Source organism: Helicoverpa zea, chromosome 20 (genome assembly GCF_022581195.2).
Source record: "Helicoverpa zea isolate HzStark_Cry1AcR chromosome 20, ilHelZeax1.1, whole genome shotgun sequence".
NCBI lineage: Eukaryota > Metazoa > Arthropoda > Insecta > Lepidoptera > Noctuidae > Helicoverpa > Helicoverpa zea.
The window spans coordinates 4,845,249-4,862,763 of record NC_061471.1 but is presented as its reverse complement, the minus strand read 5'-3'; the positions used below and the strand labels follow the sequence as shown (position 1 = coordinate 4,862,763).

The window sequence follows — 17,515 nt, the reverse complement described above, 5'->3', positions numbered from 1 at the left end:
TAACAAAAAATAGGCGTCGGATCTTCCGACGGCGTCGAAATCGCTTCCTCCGGCAGACAATAGCGTCCCGTATCCGGTAGCACACGTGCTCAGGTGCCTATTATGTCCCGGAACGATCCTCGCCCCTTAACTACCTTTTGTGACCCAACTTAGTACCCACCCCCTGTAACTTGACCCAGATTTGGGCCAGCCCCCTAGCTCGTGCCCTCCCATCACATCGTATTCTATCATATCGCATGTAAACGCATCTGTCTCGAGGATCATGTAAAGTGAAACTTTTGTCAACATCCTGGAGAACTTCATTTATTTGCTACTGCCTATTCAAATATCGATATCAGCTTCGGATTTTTTCCTTCACTTCAACTTCGCTATTAAAATTATCCATAGTCATTATCTTCTTCATCATTTATAAATTTTATAATAATTTCTAATGCAAGAAGGTCGTAAAAAGAGGTAAGGAAAGGATCAAATTAAAAAAAGAACTAACGTTGTTATTACATAAAGGTTAGAACAATTTGCAGTCGCGCCGACTTACAATAGACACAAATGGAAGTATTCTAAATTTAAAATTCAAGTGTGTTGCGTCTCGCGTGCCACTATCAAACAATGAGAATGAGAATCATAGTCAAGGCCGTACGCGTCATGGTCATTATTATAACGTAATTATGATACACGACGTTACCTTACACATTACTTTTGCGAAACAATCCGTTTCTTCTCAAGTTTAAATTAATCTTTACTCTTTTGTTTTATTTTCGTACGTCACTGTCACGTTGGATTTGATATTCTAAATTTAAATACTAATTGTTACGCTGTATTTTAATTACGCTATCAGTGCTATAGAGGCATAATACCGAACATAACAATTTAGTCATTTCCATAAGTTATCGTTTATTAAGGACTGTCCAGGTACGTAGTTTAGCACACGAAGCTACATAACATTTTCACGTGTCCGCTGAAAAAAGACTACAATTAGATGCGTCACTACATCCATTATGCCAGTTCATTATCTGTCTAGTGTATCGTACGAACAATTTAATCGTTTTGTTTTTATATCTTCGAGAAACAATGCCTCCACACTTGGAACCCGCAAAGTATTTTTAAGTGAAGAAAAAATATTAATTACAACGCATTGTTCACGCAAAATACTTGTACAAACCATGTTTACTTACCCACAGCTACTTAAACCATATCCATCTTTTTTTGTAAAACTGTAAAGTCCACGATAACTATTTCACGTGCTCTACAAACAGGACTCTATATTGTTTTCGTTCTGCACAACGGCTGAAGTTTTATTTTCCTTAAATGATAAGCAACAGGAAAATAAGTCCACGTTTTAATAAGAATGAAATGTTTATTATTGAATGCTCATTTGTTACATTCGCATGGATAGATTAATTAGACTGCAAATAGGTACAATTTGCATGCTCCGACCTAGAAATTGACCGCGTTATATTTAAATGTCTGACGAGTCATACTGCAGTAGTTAATTATGTATTGTGTTGTGGTCGGTATATATTTCGTTAGAAGGTGCCCGTGCTAATTTTCGTGATACTCATCAGGAGGGTTAGCAAAAAAATCAACGGTCGCGCAACAGTTGGTCTTGTAGCAGGTGACGCGACAGGTCGCGGCTCGTGTTTGTTCGTGACGCTTCGGGCGGGCTCGGCTCCCAGTCGGCTACGCTCGGGCCGCGTTTTCCACGGCCGCCCTCTCGATCCGCCCGAAAGCTCGCAGTCAGAGATTAGGCGCGACGCGGCACGGTGCTACGAATGCCTCTCCTCGCATTCAAAAGCTCGGTATCGTCACTAGTAACGCGATAACATTACGTCGGCCCGTACTCATTCATAAATAGTTGCGTTTAAATAAATATTTAAACTTTTGAAGTGATTTTTTAAAAACTTTAAATAATAATAAATTAATTTTTAATAAATTGCTTTTAATGAAATAAAAGTACGAAAACTTTAGTTTATTAAAAAAAAATAACAAAAAATATTTTATGCGTTTTAAAAATAAAATAAAAATATTAAAATCAGTGTTGGGGTGTAATGTGTTGGTGAGCAGTGGTGGAGTGCGCGGGGGCCGCTGCCGGGGCCGCCATGCTGCTGGTGGAGGCGCCGCGCGAAGCCGCCGTGCCCCCGTGCGCGGCGCCGCTTGACATCCCCATGTCCTCGCTCACCAAGCTCAACTTCACAGACTACAGTGCTAAAGTGAACAAGCCCTACTCAGACTCGGACAATAGGGACATGAGGCTCAACTATGAGCAAGCGTTGGCGAGTGTAGCTAGGCTCAGCTATGAACAATCAGTGCCCAACTCAGGCAAGCTGCACTATGCTGAGCAGAACAGGCTAGCGTACGACCCCACAGTCGACTCGCTTTGTGGAGATCCTTCCTTTATATTAAATACAGGTTTGTAATTGTGTTTTGATAGACTTAAATCTAATCTTTTATCTAGGATATTAATTATTTTTCTATCTACAAGAATTTACCTAAAAAAATTTAACAATATATTCTTTACTTCGTAAAAAATATGTTTATTCTTTAATAAAAACTTATATATATATTGACCACGTAATTAAAACTACAGAATACGAAGTAGCAACCTCTGCGGTTTAAGCAATTATTATTAAATATAATGAACATGTAAATAAATGTGGTAAATAATGCAAAGATTGCGTAATTTAGGTATTTTATTGAAATAATTACTAATGTTTGTATTGTTACTGTAGTAGCGTACTGCTGTTTAATTTACACGACAGAATTCTAATATATATAAAAAATACACAACGTTATTTTTTTTGTTAATTTTTATTTCATTTCATTATTTTGATTGACAAATCTCATTTAGTAAACACAGTCATCCATAGAGACGGGAAATGAGCTCAGTAAACGAGCGCTGACAAACCTCATCTTTATAGGAGCGTAACGTTTATTTAAATCATAAACACATTTACGTTATAAATAAGCAAAGCTTCATTGAGAACTCTCAAGTTGGGAGCGGAAGCACTTTCGCCGCCGCCATGTCGGATCCGGCGGCGGGCGGGGGTGCGCCCGCGCACCTCGCGCACTTCCGCCGCGTGACGCGCATAAAAAAGCTTTGCAGTATTGTCACATAGCTTACATTTGCATACATAGATTACGTGAAAGCATTGTTAACGCCCCGATCAAGTGCACACAATGCCTGCCCGGCACGCACCACGCAATTCATACTTAAACCAATATTACATATTATAACTCAACATTACGAGACATATAAAAGTTTGCTAACGCCGCTGTATACTGTTGGTTCACATACAGGAAAATCCAGTTTATAATTATTTTTATTGATCTCATAAATATGAATTACACGAAATCACATGTCCATTAATGTTGGAAAACGTTGTAATTATAACAATAATTTATAGCTAAATATATACATATTTCACAGTCGAATTAGCTTAATTCGGCTTGGGTGAGCGTTAATTGAAAATCGGGTAGTAGTTTTCCCATCCACAACACGTATGGTGTATGAATATTGATGGTGTAGCGTCAGATGTAATCGTTGTCGAAGCGTGTGGACTGACACCACGGCTCTCACAAATGGTGTTCGGACATAAATGGTCACCATTCTACGGGTAACGGTGCAGGTCGCTCACCTTTCAGCAATCGCTTCCTTCCTTTTACAGGTCGTCGCAAATCTCATAGTTGACGTGATCGAAATCACGATACAACCTGCCGACGGCACTTTGACACTTATTTGTGAGTCGATCTTCAAAAACAAACGTTTGAAGGTCAATGCCATCTGCTATCGTAAATCGGACTTTAATGTTGAAAATACTAGTGATGGGATTTGTGATTCTTTGTCACCGTAATTAGCATAAGCTTTTATAATTTCTGTGAGAGTTGTCTTAAGCAACTCAAACAATACCAAAATCTTTTCATTGAAAGGATAATTATACGTAAAGTATATTCGACGGTTAATTGGTACCAAGAATTCGATTGCACGTGTATTGCTAATTGTAATGGATATCCTTCTGTTTTTTCACATCCTTCAGTAAACTTAATAACGTATATATTTAACTGTTAAATAGATATAGATATAAATCTATATTTTACCATCCAAACACGAACGTCAAAAAAAGGCACACCAATTAAAGACCAAGCTAAATAAAACCTTCTTTCGGACAACCTCACAATCGGATAAATGCCGCCTTAGTAACGCTTGATTGACTTTACATCTTTCAGCACTATCTAACAGTAGAATATATCTAAAGCTTAGAAGATTAGCTATACTTAGAAGATATAATGTTCCTATGTAGTGATCCAAGGCGACAAACAACTTGTCACGTTAGAAACACCTGTCTAACGTCCGCAGCTGTCCCGTGACCTGAGAAACATGTGCTCGATACCAAAGTTATCACTAACCTATACGAATACCTACAAACCTCCTTTATTCATTAGCAGATACAGAAAAAACTACCCAGTCGACTTCATTACCGCTCACCATTTTAATGTAAAACAACAAAATATGAAATATCGACGCCTAATTAAACTTGATGGGGCGCAAAATCAATTTAACAAAAACCAATAAATTTTTAAAATTCATATTTTATAACAATCAACTTAATATATTCAGATCGTGTATAACGAGCTCTTTTGTCCTAAGGATAATATTATTCATTCCTAGTTTAATCCTTGATTTCGCGAACGGAATACGACACGAACAATGTGCATGACGGATGACGTCAGTGTGACGTCACATAGCTCGGTTCATTCATAAATTAATATGGTAACTTCCGCCCGCCCGCCGTATTCCACACCAACACTTAAACGCTTCCAATCACTTTCTAAGAAATTGGATTCAATGTGGAGTAGGATAAGCGTGTACACATTTGGAAGACGTAGATCCATAGAGTTTCTATTAAATATAAATAGTACAAGCTTTCATTGAAGATCGTTAAACCAAGATTTAGTCTGCTCTTTGACAGTGAGCACGCACTTATTCAAATTAATGTATCGAATGAATTTTATCACATAAAATGTTGTGATTCAACTCAATACAATATTCAGGACAAGGGATGTTTGGCTGTTAACAAAACAAGGAAATCCGAATATGACATCATATGCGTATCCGCTTCCTTGCCATCTTCATAAAAAAGGCTGACATGGAATTTATTATTCAATCCATTGACAACAAATTGCAATCGTTTTTTTTTTATTTAATTTTAGTCAACTTATTTCTGAGAACATTCATTAGTGACAACCTATTTTGAACAGATGACGATCGCTTAATTCCAGATTCGATTTTTAAACCGATTAAAAAGCCAGGAATGTTGCCATTGTGTCTACGTTTCTGTAATCTGCCTGTACATGATTAAACTTTCTAGTAGGATATCTTTTCTTTTTTATTAATTTGTTTTCGCACGCTCTAAATAATTATTTGAAATCTTGAAATCAAAATACATTGCGTATTTACTTGAAAAGTAGTGTGTTGAATGGGTGTGACGTCACGCAGCAGGTCACGTCGCCGCCATTGATGCGCCCACGCCGCCACTTCCGTCGTCTGAAGCGCCGCTACATCCTGCCTGCAGTTTTATGTCTATCACACTACTATCTGTACAACAAATTATTTGCTTTAAATCCAATACTGGGGCTCTTGATTTGTTTTCAATGGATTTAAGATATCATGTAGTTTTGTGGAAATGAAAATCTTCAAGTGTGTGTGTGTGTGATAGTGGCATAAAACTGCAGGTTGACAGTTTTGATATAGCTGTCACTTCTTACGAGTCAATACTGTTCGGTTTAGCTATACCTATGTACGTATCAGCAAATTGCATCGACGCAAAAAAAACATATTATATACTCAGAAAATGTAATTCGATATTTATTTCCTCCAAATGCCGGCTCAACTAAATCGGCTTTTTAACGTATATTATTAATACTGCGAGGCAGGTTTAATGGCTTCCCTTATGTCAGCTATGTTCTAAGTATGACGGCCAGTGTTTACGTGGTGCAACCCCCCCTCGTGGCTCGGTTTTTGTAACGACTGCCGGCGCGTGCGCAGGTGGCCGCGCACCTGCCACGCATACCGACTACTGACGACGTAGACAAGGCATAGTGCACGCGATTTGACATTTTTAATATTAGCACTTGGTATATCGTGATATTTGAATGTCAGACTCGTTTAAAACAATATCAGGTGCTATAGATAGACATAATAGAAGCATATGTCTTCGTTAGAAAATCTGAAGTGTTAATCTGTCTATAATCTTATGCTTTCTGAAATAAGCTATTTGCGTCATACTATATAATCAATTACTCAATTACACAAAATAAATAAAAACACGCAAACATAACAATATCCATATCATAGAAAAAAAAATCTGCTCTAACATCGCCAACACAGATTTTCATCATGTCAGTTGTATAGCTTGTTAACTCTATGTTTTATTAAGTCTAGACAATGTAATAGCAGAACGATTTGCCGAGCGCTGCGAAGGTTTTATTGAACCACTATCGGATTCCCAAGAATCGTTTACGAGCCTTAAAACAATCGGCATGTGCACCCATTAGTCAATCAATTATATTTTTATGTCTACGAACACGGAATTTTAATGTATACTCCTTTGATTAATAACGATCGCTTTTATAATTGTGTCAAAATCAGCGTCGCCATCTGCCGCGACAGATTATAAATTAAAAGAAAAACTATATTCCGCCGGATATTATTGTAAGACCCAAATTATTTTTGTGTCTAAAAACTAAATTCTGATATTTTTTGTTTAAAATCGATGTATAAATAGGAAAGTAAAAAAGTGTGTGTTGTAATTATTATCGGCTCGCTACACGCTATTTTATTGGTAATAAATATCGGTGTATCTGGTGTTAGTCGATTTCGCGTCGGTCGCTCGCAGGAAAACCGATTGCGACTCTTTATTTTTAAACGCAAGTTGAGGTCATGTGCTATTATACCGTCTCACATTTGCGGGCTTTTATGTATTACTCGATTTTTTATATAATGTTAACATTTGGATACTAGAACTCCCTCTTGGAACCTACCTGCTCTCAAAATCTAGGTAACTAGATACGTATTCAGTTTTCTTTTTTGAAAAACATGCCATGAAGAGTTTTTCCAAGAAAACATAAAACTCCTTAGTATTTATTGTTGGGTTGAAATAACGCTCGGCTTTTATTTACACAGCTATTATGTTATTTAGTATAACACAATTATTAGATACAATGGACAGCTCGTTCGCGACATCATTGCTCACACGTCGCGACTTTAAAATATTTCATACTTCCTGCCGAAAGATGTTCCAATTTTGAATTTGATTTAAACACTACTCGTTGACAGCGATTTCCTCTCATCCGAGAATAATGTAGTATTCTCACTATTATTATTTTGTTTTCACAATTTTTCCAAGCTATCCTTCATTTGACAAATTATTTTCATTGACAAATGTGCACCTGTCTTCTAAGTTTATTATTGTTAGAAAAAACTCACGATAAAACTAATGATGTAAATATATAAGACTGGAATTATGTGAATAACAAAAAAATATTAGCTATTTTTTAAAACAAGTTAGGTATTCTAATAAGTAGGTAAGATACACTAAATTGGACTGCACACAAGATCTATTAAAATAATATATTTGTATCAGCTAAATAGTGACGCAGCGATCCTTAATTGTGTCTATTTACATTTTTAATTAATTAATGAGGCCAAATTATGTCAAAACATCGGGCGGGCGTCGTGTCGACTGGGTCTTGTCACCGCTCACCTGCGCACCCGCACCGCATTTGATTCTAATTTTAAAAATTCATATTTCGACTTCCGTTCCCAAATGGGAATTGGCGCGATATGAGTCCGCGTGATTATAAAATACATTCGAATGTAGTTCACTTGAGTCCCGGTTTATATAATCGAAGCTGAATTGTTCAGTATTTATAGAGGTAAATAAACAGTATTTTTGCACTTCTAATAAGAATAAAGGCCTGTTATGAACTTTCGAAATATGGTTACAAAACATCGTTATAACTCGGCTGTCGGACCACCATATGGCAGCTTAGCGCGTGCTCGCCAGGACAAAAAAAACGCGCCACAAGTTTTCGCGGCTCGAATTTCGTCGCAGATAACAAGAAAAAAAGTGCGACAAGTCGTGTCGCAGCTGCCGTAAGGTCTAAGGTTACTGTCGCATGAACGACTTGCTAATCGCTAAAGTATTAGGAATATTACTTTACATAGAACACCTTAGTCTTTAGACTTGATGAACTTAACTCTTTGTTAAGTGGTCCTGGTATAGGTATCATAGGTACATAAAGTTAAAGACAGTGGCCCTTTCAAAATTAATTGTCGCTTTAATTTATCTGATTGTTATCTTCGAAGCTCTTGCACGACACGACAAACACTCACTTTCTCCTCAATTAAAACATAATTATGAAAACGTGGCTGGGAGTCACTCTCTGAACAGAAACCCAATTGAATTATTTATAGAGCCCAATTTAATTATAGCCTCAAAATTTGATTATAACATTTTCGTATCCTATCGATGATTTTAATATGATGACTTCCTTTCTCCAGCGGTTCACCTTAAGCCAAAGAGTACCTAAAAATATCCTTTAGCCTCTCAAATCGGTTCCAAATATGTAGTTGCAAACAAACTCTTCATACACTTCAGCTAGGTATTAGTAGGAATAGATTGGAAAATTGCCTTATTATATTTGACTACCTAGTATATGACGTAGGTTAGGTGTTCCTTGATAGCGAATATATTTTTCCTGGTAGCTACCTACTCGTAGCTATCTATTATTTCGGTTGTCTCCGCGTCGTACCCATCTCCATATTGGCTGAATGTCCCTAATGATGTCTGGAAGTGTAAGTCATCGGGTTTTTCCTTTAGGAATTTTTCAACGTCCTACGTCTGGATATTTATCTGGGTTGTCGATATAGGTTACATAACATCATTTATTATGTTCCCAGATTTTTTCCTTCCTGTCTTAACCTGCCTATATACTTACCTACGTAGTTGTCGTAAAATAAGTTTGCCGCTCTGAAGTAGACTATTGAACGTACGTGTGTGATAGTCATTTTTTCGTTCTTTCTAACATTTTGACTAGAGCGATATCAACAGATATCGACTTCAGATCAAAAAAGTTTTTTGAGAGTAAGAGTAGAAATGTAAGTTGCAATTTTATCCCAATTTTATAAATCATACATATCCTTGTTAAGTTGGTTAAAGGTTTATTTGTACTTATCTACTTAGTTATCTATTAACTTGGTAAACAATCTACCTAGGTAGGTACCTAAGGTCTACAGGAGAATTAATGAGGTTTTCCTTTTAATTATATCGCTTTAACTGGAACTATAAATAACTCGGTATGCTAGCTACCAATGTCCTAGCTCGTGACCTATCATGTAAAAAACACTTGAAAAAATATGCAAGGATGTGAGCATGTTTAGACAAGCGTAGATATGTCTACATTAATGATTTCTTCAGTCCATAAAGAATACAGCCATAAAGGTAAGATAAATATGTTGATACAACACTAGAACTCAATGAGCAAGTGAGCAAAGCAAACACGTGAACAGTTCAATTATCAAGTTCTACTCATAGATGTAGCATTTTGTTTCTATTCGAAATAAATGAGTGGCGCGCCAATGGCGCAGTGGAGCGGCGACCTTTCGACCCGAGCGTTGGCGCGCGGGGCGTGGCCGCGCTCGATTGGCTCGCCCCGCCCCCGCCCCCGCCCCCTCTCCACGCCCCACTACGCGATCTCGCTGGACTGTGATGCTGTGACTGACGCACTTTTCTTACATACACTTTTATGCGAATATAAATAGACCAGTGTCTCGACTCGTTTCTAGATTTTATTTAGGTATCCACATAAAACTTTACATATCTATTGCATAGGTATTATTTTAAAATTATGTGTTTTGAAAATCAAAACGGATGCTTTAACTAACGGATATAGATAATAAAATGTTCAATTAAAATTGTAACATAAAGCAGGTGTCCAGATAAGAAGAAATAAAAATTGAGAATTTATATTTTAACGTCATTGGCAATTTAAATAATTTTAGCTAGGTATATCTTAGATCAAACTATTTTTGTATTTTTATTTTTTCCAAAAATACATTTCAACTTAACATATCTACTTTATTACAGTTAACAAACCATTAAAATAGAAAAACAAATTACACTACTAAAATGTACAAAAATCTAAAACGACTCTACGAAGGTCACAGGTCGTTCCCAAGAGGGCTATTTCCTTATTCCCGCCGCGCGATAATTTATAGTTTCGTTCCTAGCAACAATGTCTTCATTAAAATTCTTGTATTTGTCCAAAGTGACATGCCGTGATTTGTTTACACGGTGCTCTAACTGATGGTTCATTTGTTTCCTTAAAAAACTTACTATTTCGAGTTTCAGTTGACATTTGCACCCGTACTTTAAAAATAGCCCATTTGGTGCTTTGGGCAAGTTTCGATTTAGTATTAGATGCACTTTAAGATTTTGATAGACATTAGGGTAGGACTTCTTACTTTCAAAAGTTGAGATGATTTTAATTGTGAGTGTTAACATTGATAACTAGCTAACGATTAAGTAGACGATATTATAGGAATGCCTCGTACAGAATAAGATATTTAGTAAGATAGTAATTAGTTAAGATAAGCACTTAGCTTTTCCTTTGTATAAAAAGCGTAGTATATTCAATAAAGGGGCACTTCTTAGTAGGTATTGGTTGCCTTGACTATACCTAGACATGTAGTTCTGTTGTTTTATTAACACGTCTACCCTCATCAGCACCTAAGGACCCTGCCTGCCGGAAGGTTGGCAAGCCCAACATCACACCATCTACATTTTCTTCTATGACATTTTAGTTGGTAATGGGTAGGTTATATTTACCTAAGAATATCCGCTTAACTTTCTAGTTAAATCTAGTTAGATATTGTTACGAATTTGACTACCTACTTTTAAACAAAAGCACAGGTATTTGCAAACATGCCTATCTGCGTAAATTCCAGCACATTTTCAGTACCCATTGTTAAAACTCGGTACCCACATAGTTACGTACTTACAATAAAGCTTAAATTGTACCCGAGTGACATGGTCACGGTTATATAGAGTCACTGGCCACTGACCATATCGACTGCATTGGAAGTCAGTGTTCACGGGAACAGCCCATTCACAGCTTTACTGAATTACATTCAAATGTGTGTTATTTATTTTATTTTAATGATGTATAGGTATATATTTATTTATTACGGTGTTTATGAATGGTAGCCAGGTTGATTTTCCTTGTGTATTTAGATTAAATATGTACTTTGATACGTTGATGCAGTTTATTTTTATCCAGAGTTTACCTAATCAGACTGCTTATGAAATGTTGATATTTTGTTAAGTAGCTATATGAAATTTACGAAAAATTACTGTACTTTTCTATAACAGAAGTTAGTAAGTAGGGTGGTACCTACTTATACGATAAAGATTGGATTAACATACCTAACTGACTGTGTCTCTATTGATCATTGACTCAATCGATCAACCTCAAGTGATATGACTATAACAGCATCAATGATCCCACTTAACATCCACGATACGAGAGGAGATGTATCTCATACATCTGATACATCGACGGTCAAGCGACAGACAATGGTCGACTACTGACCCCGCGTGATACACACACATACAAAACACGCACGCACACGTATGCACACATGCGCAACGTTATGCTATTGTTAAATTGATCAATCGTGCCACGGTGATTTTTTTACTTTGTTAGTTTTGCGTGAAATTAATGACATAATAGATGGTATTAACGTAAGTAAATGCCTTGTAGCTTTGCGTATTGTAAGTTCTAATCTTATGAAAGAAAAGAATAGTAGCTAGACTAAACTAGAACAAAGTAGGTACTAGGACAAACTGGTCCCAGTTCCATTGTAACAAAATGAATTCGTTTGAAGGCAGTGAAGATATTTTGTGAAGCGATGTCAATTCGTTATAATGAAGGATAGTAGCTAATATCGAAGACTGCTTGACATTTTGAGAGCCACCAATACAATATCAATTTTCTAGCCTTACCTACCTTATCATTCGCAAATTAAATCAAACCTCAATTCGATCGGCCGTGTTATATCGTGACTACGTGGCGGGAGGGTGTCGGGGAGAGGCGAGCGGCCTGTGCGGGCGGGAGGGGGGGGTGTGTGGGTCCGTCGGCGCACGCGCAGAACAAAGGGCGAGCCGTGAACCGAGACGGACGCGCTTCGGTACCCCGCGCCCGCCAACACGCCTCGATATGCATGCCGTACTGATTTTTTTTTTAATGGAAATTTTGTCTGACTGAGATATCAGAGTCACTATAGGTAGGTACATGTTCTCCTCATATACCTGACTACCTTCATGTGAAAATTATATGGCACATCGGCAACCTACTGCGTTAATTGTGAATGATTAGGGCGGATCCCGAACAACCTAAGGCTTAACTCAAACAACAGAACAGTCTGTCTTTGAAGACTTCTAAGTTTCAGTACCGTAAACTAAGACTTGATTGTCATTTGTTACAGGTGGCTACACTACCGGCGGACCCCGCGAGACGAACGCCTACGGCTACTCAGAAGCAAGCGGCGGCGGTGCTCCGGCGCCGACGGCAGCCTCCCCCCTCGACGATTACTACCCGCCGGAGTACCCGCCCGGCCCCCCCGCGCCGCCTGCGCAGCCCTACATCGACGAGTACTACCACCACGCGCATGCGCACTCGCAACCCCTGCTCACACACGAGCCTAAGTACCAGCCTCACGCCTACACCAAGCCTTATCCGAGAGGTACGTTAAACCCTTAATAGACCCCATCTTTTTCGGGAGCATCAGCAATGAAAAACTGCAATCCTGTTTGCTATTGTCATGGCTAAATTGAACTGTAAATAGTCCTAGTTTCTCTGTTGAAGACCAAATCTCATACAGTTTTGGGAGATTAACGCAAAAGCGGATCACTATGCACAATTAATTGCTAAACATCATATTAGTTTTTTTCCAAAGAACGCAATATTAATTAATAACAAACATAAGCATTCTCATTAGTAAAGATCAGAACACAAGTGACATGGTCACTTTAATTGATGCGGTGTATAGTTTCAACCACGTCGTTAACTGAATTGAACCTTTCATGTGGTTATTATTTAGAGACGATCATATTACGCGTATTCTTACTTGTCATCGCCACTGGAGTGCACTAATTGGTGTTAGTCGAGCGGTTCCATTTATATCTGGTTTTTGTCAAATCAATTATGTGGCTATCAGGAAACATTCAAGCAATATGGTCTTTAACCAGAGTTATTCTAATTGAATACCAAATCTCTATCAGACGTTTTCATCTACTGTTTTTTGACTGGACCATTTTCGAAACTCTTTACTTTTCCCTAAAAAACTTCCCATCTCTCGATCTTTCGAGTGTTCCCATTTTTTAACTTATTCAAGGTTTTTTTCTGCTTGTCTAGGCGGAGGCGGCCGGTATGGCGGCGAGGGTTACGGCGAAAGCTACGGGCAGGAATATGGTGGCGCTTGCGCAGAGTGGAACGAGTGGCCGGCTGACCAGCACGCGCTCATCCCGCAGGACAAGCTCGCCTACCCTGCCACTGGTCCCTGCTTCACCGGTATGTAGAAACTTATACGAAAAGCTGAAACTATCTAAAAATTTGGACAAAATCTGACTGTCCCTAAAACGGTTCGGAAGGAATAAAGTAGCTTTTCATAGTTACAGTAGAACACTGGCTCCTAAGTCACAGGCACTCCTAGTTTAGGGGCCAGTCTCTCAACATTTGTATGCCTTCATTTAACTGTAAACCTGCTAGATATTAAGCATTTTGTAAGGATTTGCATCAATAAAGCATTTATTTATTTTGTCTGAAACATAAAGAGAACTTGACTAAAGCCTAGCTCTGAATAAATTCTGTTTACAAAAGTCCACCTCTGCCGTAGTCCTATGTTGTCGTATTTCGTAAAGCAACTGTGTGGCACGCTTGCAGGATCAGGGCCGATACAACTGTGGCAGTTCTTGCTGGAGCTGCTGACCGACAAGAGCTGCCAGGGCTTCATCTCGTGGACTGGCGACGGATGGGAGTTCAAACTCACTGACCCTGATGAGGTAAGTTATACGTTTCCTTATATACTTCTATATGGTCGTTAGCAAATGTAGCTGCAAATTGCATAAGTACCTATAACAGAAACCATACCTATCAAACTTATCCAATATGGACTTTGGAGTTATATGCAAAACGGGGATTCCCCTGGTCAACAATGCCCTATTCAGATAACAGATAAAATACTTACCTACTTACATGGCATTAATTATTGCAAAGGCGATTGGACCATAGAGTTACCTACCTACCTGATACCATAGTTCAGTTCCCTATATGACAATACAACAATTATGTTACTGTCGAAGTGATCTTATGATAGAGCTTTGGGGGATTGAATGTAACTTTTTGGTTGTTATGTAAAGAAATACTAACAGTTCCTTCCATTCCAGGTGGCTAGGCGCTGGGGCATCCGCAAGAACAAGCCGAAGATGAACTACGAGAAGCTGTCCCGCGGCCTCCGCTACTACTATGACAAGAACATCATTCACAAGACAGCTGGCAAGCGCTACGTGTACCGCTTCGTGTGCGACCTGCAGAGCTTGTTAGGGTAAATTGCACTTATACACTGACTGAATGAACTGGAAGAGGAACGTGTGGTAGAGATGTGTGTGAGGTGAATTGCACCAGCCTTGTTGTCGTTGAGATGGATTCGCACAAGATCATGCTGACACTTTGGTACTAACCTAAGCTACATACTGGATATACAACGCTTGCCGCTTCCTGCAATAGATGTCTCGACTACTCGATAGCTAGAGAGCTTTTGCAACTGAAACTGATAGCATTCCGGTAGACTAGTGTTGTAGTTATGTGAGCTTTTTAAGAGAAGTCTCATGCTTTAGCAAAGGCAATGGATTAAGTATGTAATATGTATTAAGTATAGTTAAACTATAGCTTTAAGAATTCATGGATGTTTGGATGTAGTGTGAATGAGAAATGAGCGTCTAACTGAGAAATGAATTTTTTCTACATGGATATCATAAGGAATTCATCTTTGTGACTTTTGAACTGAGTCAGTAAGGAAAGCTTTTCTAATTTGAATTTCTAGCGTTAATGATAGGAATTTTAAACATAAATGAAATAAATAATTAATAGATAATATTAATAGATAATATTCTAATAAAACCCATTTCTTTACAGTATATCGCCCGAGCAACTGCACGCAATGTATGAACCCAAAATGGAGAAGAAAGACGAGGACTGAGCCAGCCCTGCGCACGCGCCGCCTGCCCCTCCACATCGCTCCCCTTCGCAGAAACACCTCCAACCCAACGTACTATTAGCTACACATCTATAGCAGCCTACAAACGGTCGCGTACGACGTTACTCGTACGAAATGACTCAAGATGATCAATGATCTGGTGTCCCTACCCCAGACTTACCTAAGTGTTTTTCAAAAGCTAATCGCTAACAGTAGGCCCAGTGCCTATAACAATCATTAAGATTTTATATTCATTTTTAGAATTTCATAATATTAAAATGGATTTGATCTCATACGCAGCCACCAGTGGAACTAATATTAACCAACTAATGAAGGCTAACACCGAAAGGTCCTATTTTATTGTTCACCCTATATTTTACATTCATACACTATGTACCCACGTAACCAATGGTGCCTTATTGAAAACTTGTTGTTTCATTTTGGGTTCGCAAATATTCGTTTTGATTGTATTGGACGCACGTAGCACGCAGTATGTACTCAGTACAGTATTACGGAGCACCACTTTATATTATTGTCTTCTATATCAAGTCAATGTGATAGGCGTCTACAAACTTTGCGATAAATCAATTCATTTAAATTCCTACCTACAACACAGGAACACAATTCAGCGAGATAATCAAAACTTAGTGCTAAAATAGTAAAATTTTACTATAATTTTAATGATAACTGTAAATATAAGTTAATTTTGTTACTTTATAAAATAATTAGGTATTATATTATAGTAGTTGTTAAGTGTTGTATGTTTAATTCGCAAATTGTTGCAATATGCGATTAAAATAATGAGTAGTCAGAATGAGGACGGACATAAAACGATTTTTGTATTCAGAGATTTTAGTCCAAAGATTATTAAACCTAAATTCCCACCAATTTGGTAAAGATATGACAAAATTACCAAAGGGACTTCTCATATGTCTTGTTTGAAGTGATTATGATGATTTAACTTGTTCTAATAAACCAGTGTTTTCCAAAAGTGACATCATTACAATTCATGCAATACACTACTTATACATGAAGCTCCACTGTACGTAATAATCTTGAGTATCCAATATAAACGTGAACGCTGCAACACCGGGTGACGTCAACTTGTCGCTGATCTCGTGGTAAGGGATTGTAATGTCTTACTAGTTATGAAATTAAATTAGTTGTATTATTTTCAATTTTTATAGCTCCTAGCGTACACCGAAGATATGTCGATAAGTTTTATTTTGTAAAATATCTCTCCTCCATCAATATGATACTTGATTTTCGTTTCGTGCAATGTGGTTGGTAGGCTAGATTTGTGAACCTTTTCTCTTGGTACTTTCACACGGTGCTGTTCGCTCGATTTTTTAATATAACAGAATTGTAAAACGATGTCTTCCCCGTATTAACATATTGATAGGTCTGACTCCGATTCACATAGGTACTCTTTTACTGTTGACGATATAATAAAGCCCACTATTGAATGTATTGTACTTTGCTCCCGTTTTATGTGCTAATAGATATCTTTACACGTTTACTTGTAAGCGAAGCCATTGTAAGTGAGACCTATAGTAGTTACGGCCAAATTTTTGAATGTATAAGTGTCGTTGTATGTATTGATGGAAGATATAAAATTAAATATATATATTTACGAAATTATAAACTATTTTTTTCTTTTCTATTCCAACCTATGGGAAGCATGTTTAGGTGATCTATAGATCTTGATTTTAAACATGTTTCCTAAAAATCCCTGTATCTACAAAGCGAAAAAGCTGTCTTGTAAGCAGATACATACCAACCTGTCTGCCAGATATGAATCACGTAAGCTTGCGAACAAACTATTATACACCTTTTAGACTACCCTCAGTCACATCCGAATAAAAAGAAGACCAAAGCCTCGACATGACAGTTTCTTATCCAAAGAGCTGCAGGTTTAGTTATTTAACAAACTTTAGTATCAGAATTTTCCACAGAGGACAAAATAACTAGCAAAGATAACTAGGAATTTTCTCAAATCCTCCTGATGACTTATGACATTATAAATATTTTTAATAACTACTTTTGGTCACAGTTAGGAGCAGGGTTGGAAAACCACCAACTAAGATTTCGGCCATACTCAGAAATAGGATCCGAAAGCTTGCGTGCAGCAGTAGCGCTTGCGACCACTGGACCAACGAGGCAGGCAATTTATTAATTGTCACGTAAAGAGCTGGTTTAATAAGA

General features: G+C 37.8%; 1 protein-coding gene across 7 annotated transcripts in view; it reads left to right on the top strand.

The window, feature by feature from the left end:
• LOC124640410 (ETS-like protein pointed) overlaps positions 1-16,955 on the top strand; it is a 116,077-nt gene extending 99,122 nt beyond the window's left edge. For 5 of the 7 annotated variants that reach the window (XM_047178172.1, XM_047178173.1, XM_047178178.1 and 2 more), the window contains 5 exons: positions 12,542-12,799; positions 13,471-13,626; positions 13,999-14,117; positions 14,502-14,659; positions 15,250-16,955. In XM_047178172.1, coding sequence (XP_047034128.1) covers positions 12,542-12,799; positions 13,471-13,626; positions 13,999-14,117; positions 14,502-14,659; positions 15,250-15,313 — 755 coding nt within the window. In that variant the 3' untranslated portion in view covers positions 15,314-16,955. The remainder of the gene's footprint in view (positions 1-12,541; positions 12,800-13,470; positions 13,627-13,998; positions 14,118-14,501; positions 14,660-15,249) is intronic. The other 2 variants (XM_047178174.1, XM_047178175.1) reach the window with 2 other exon arrangements.
• Positions 16,956-17,515: the final 560 nt, after the last annotated feature.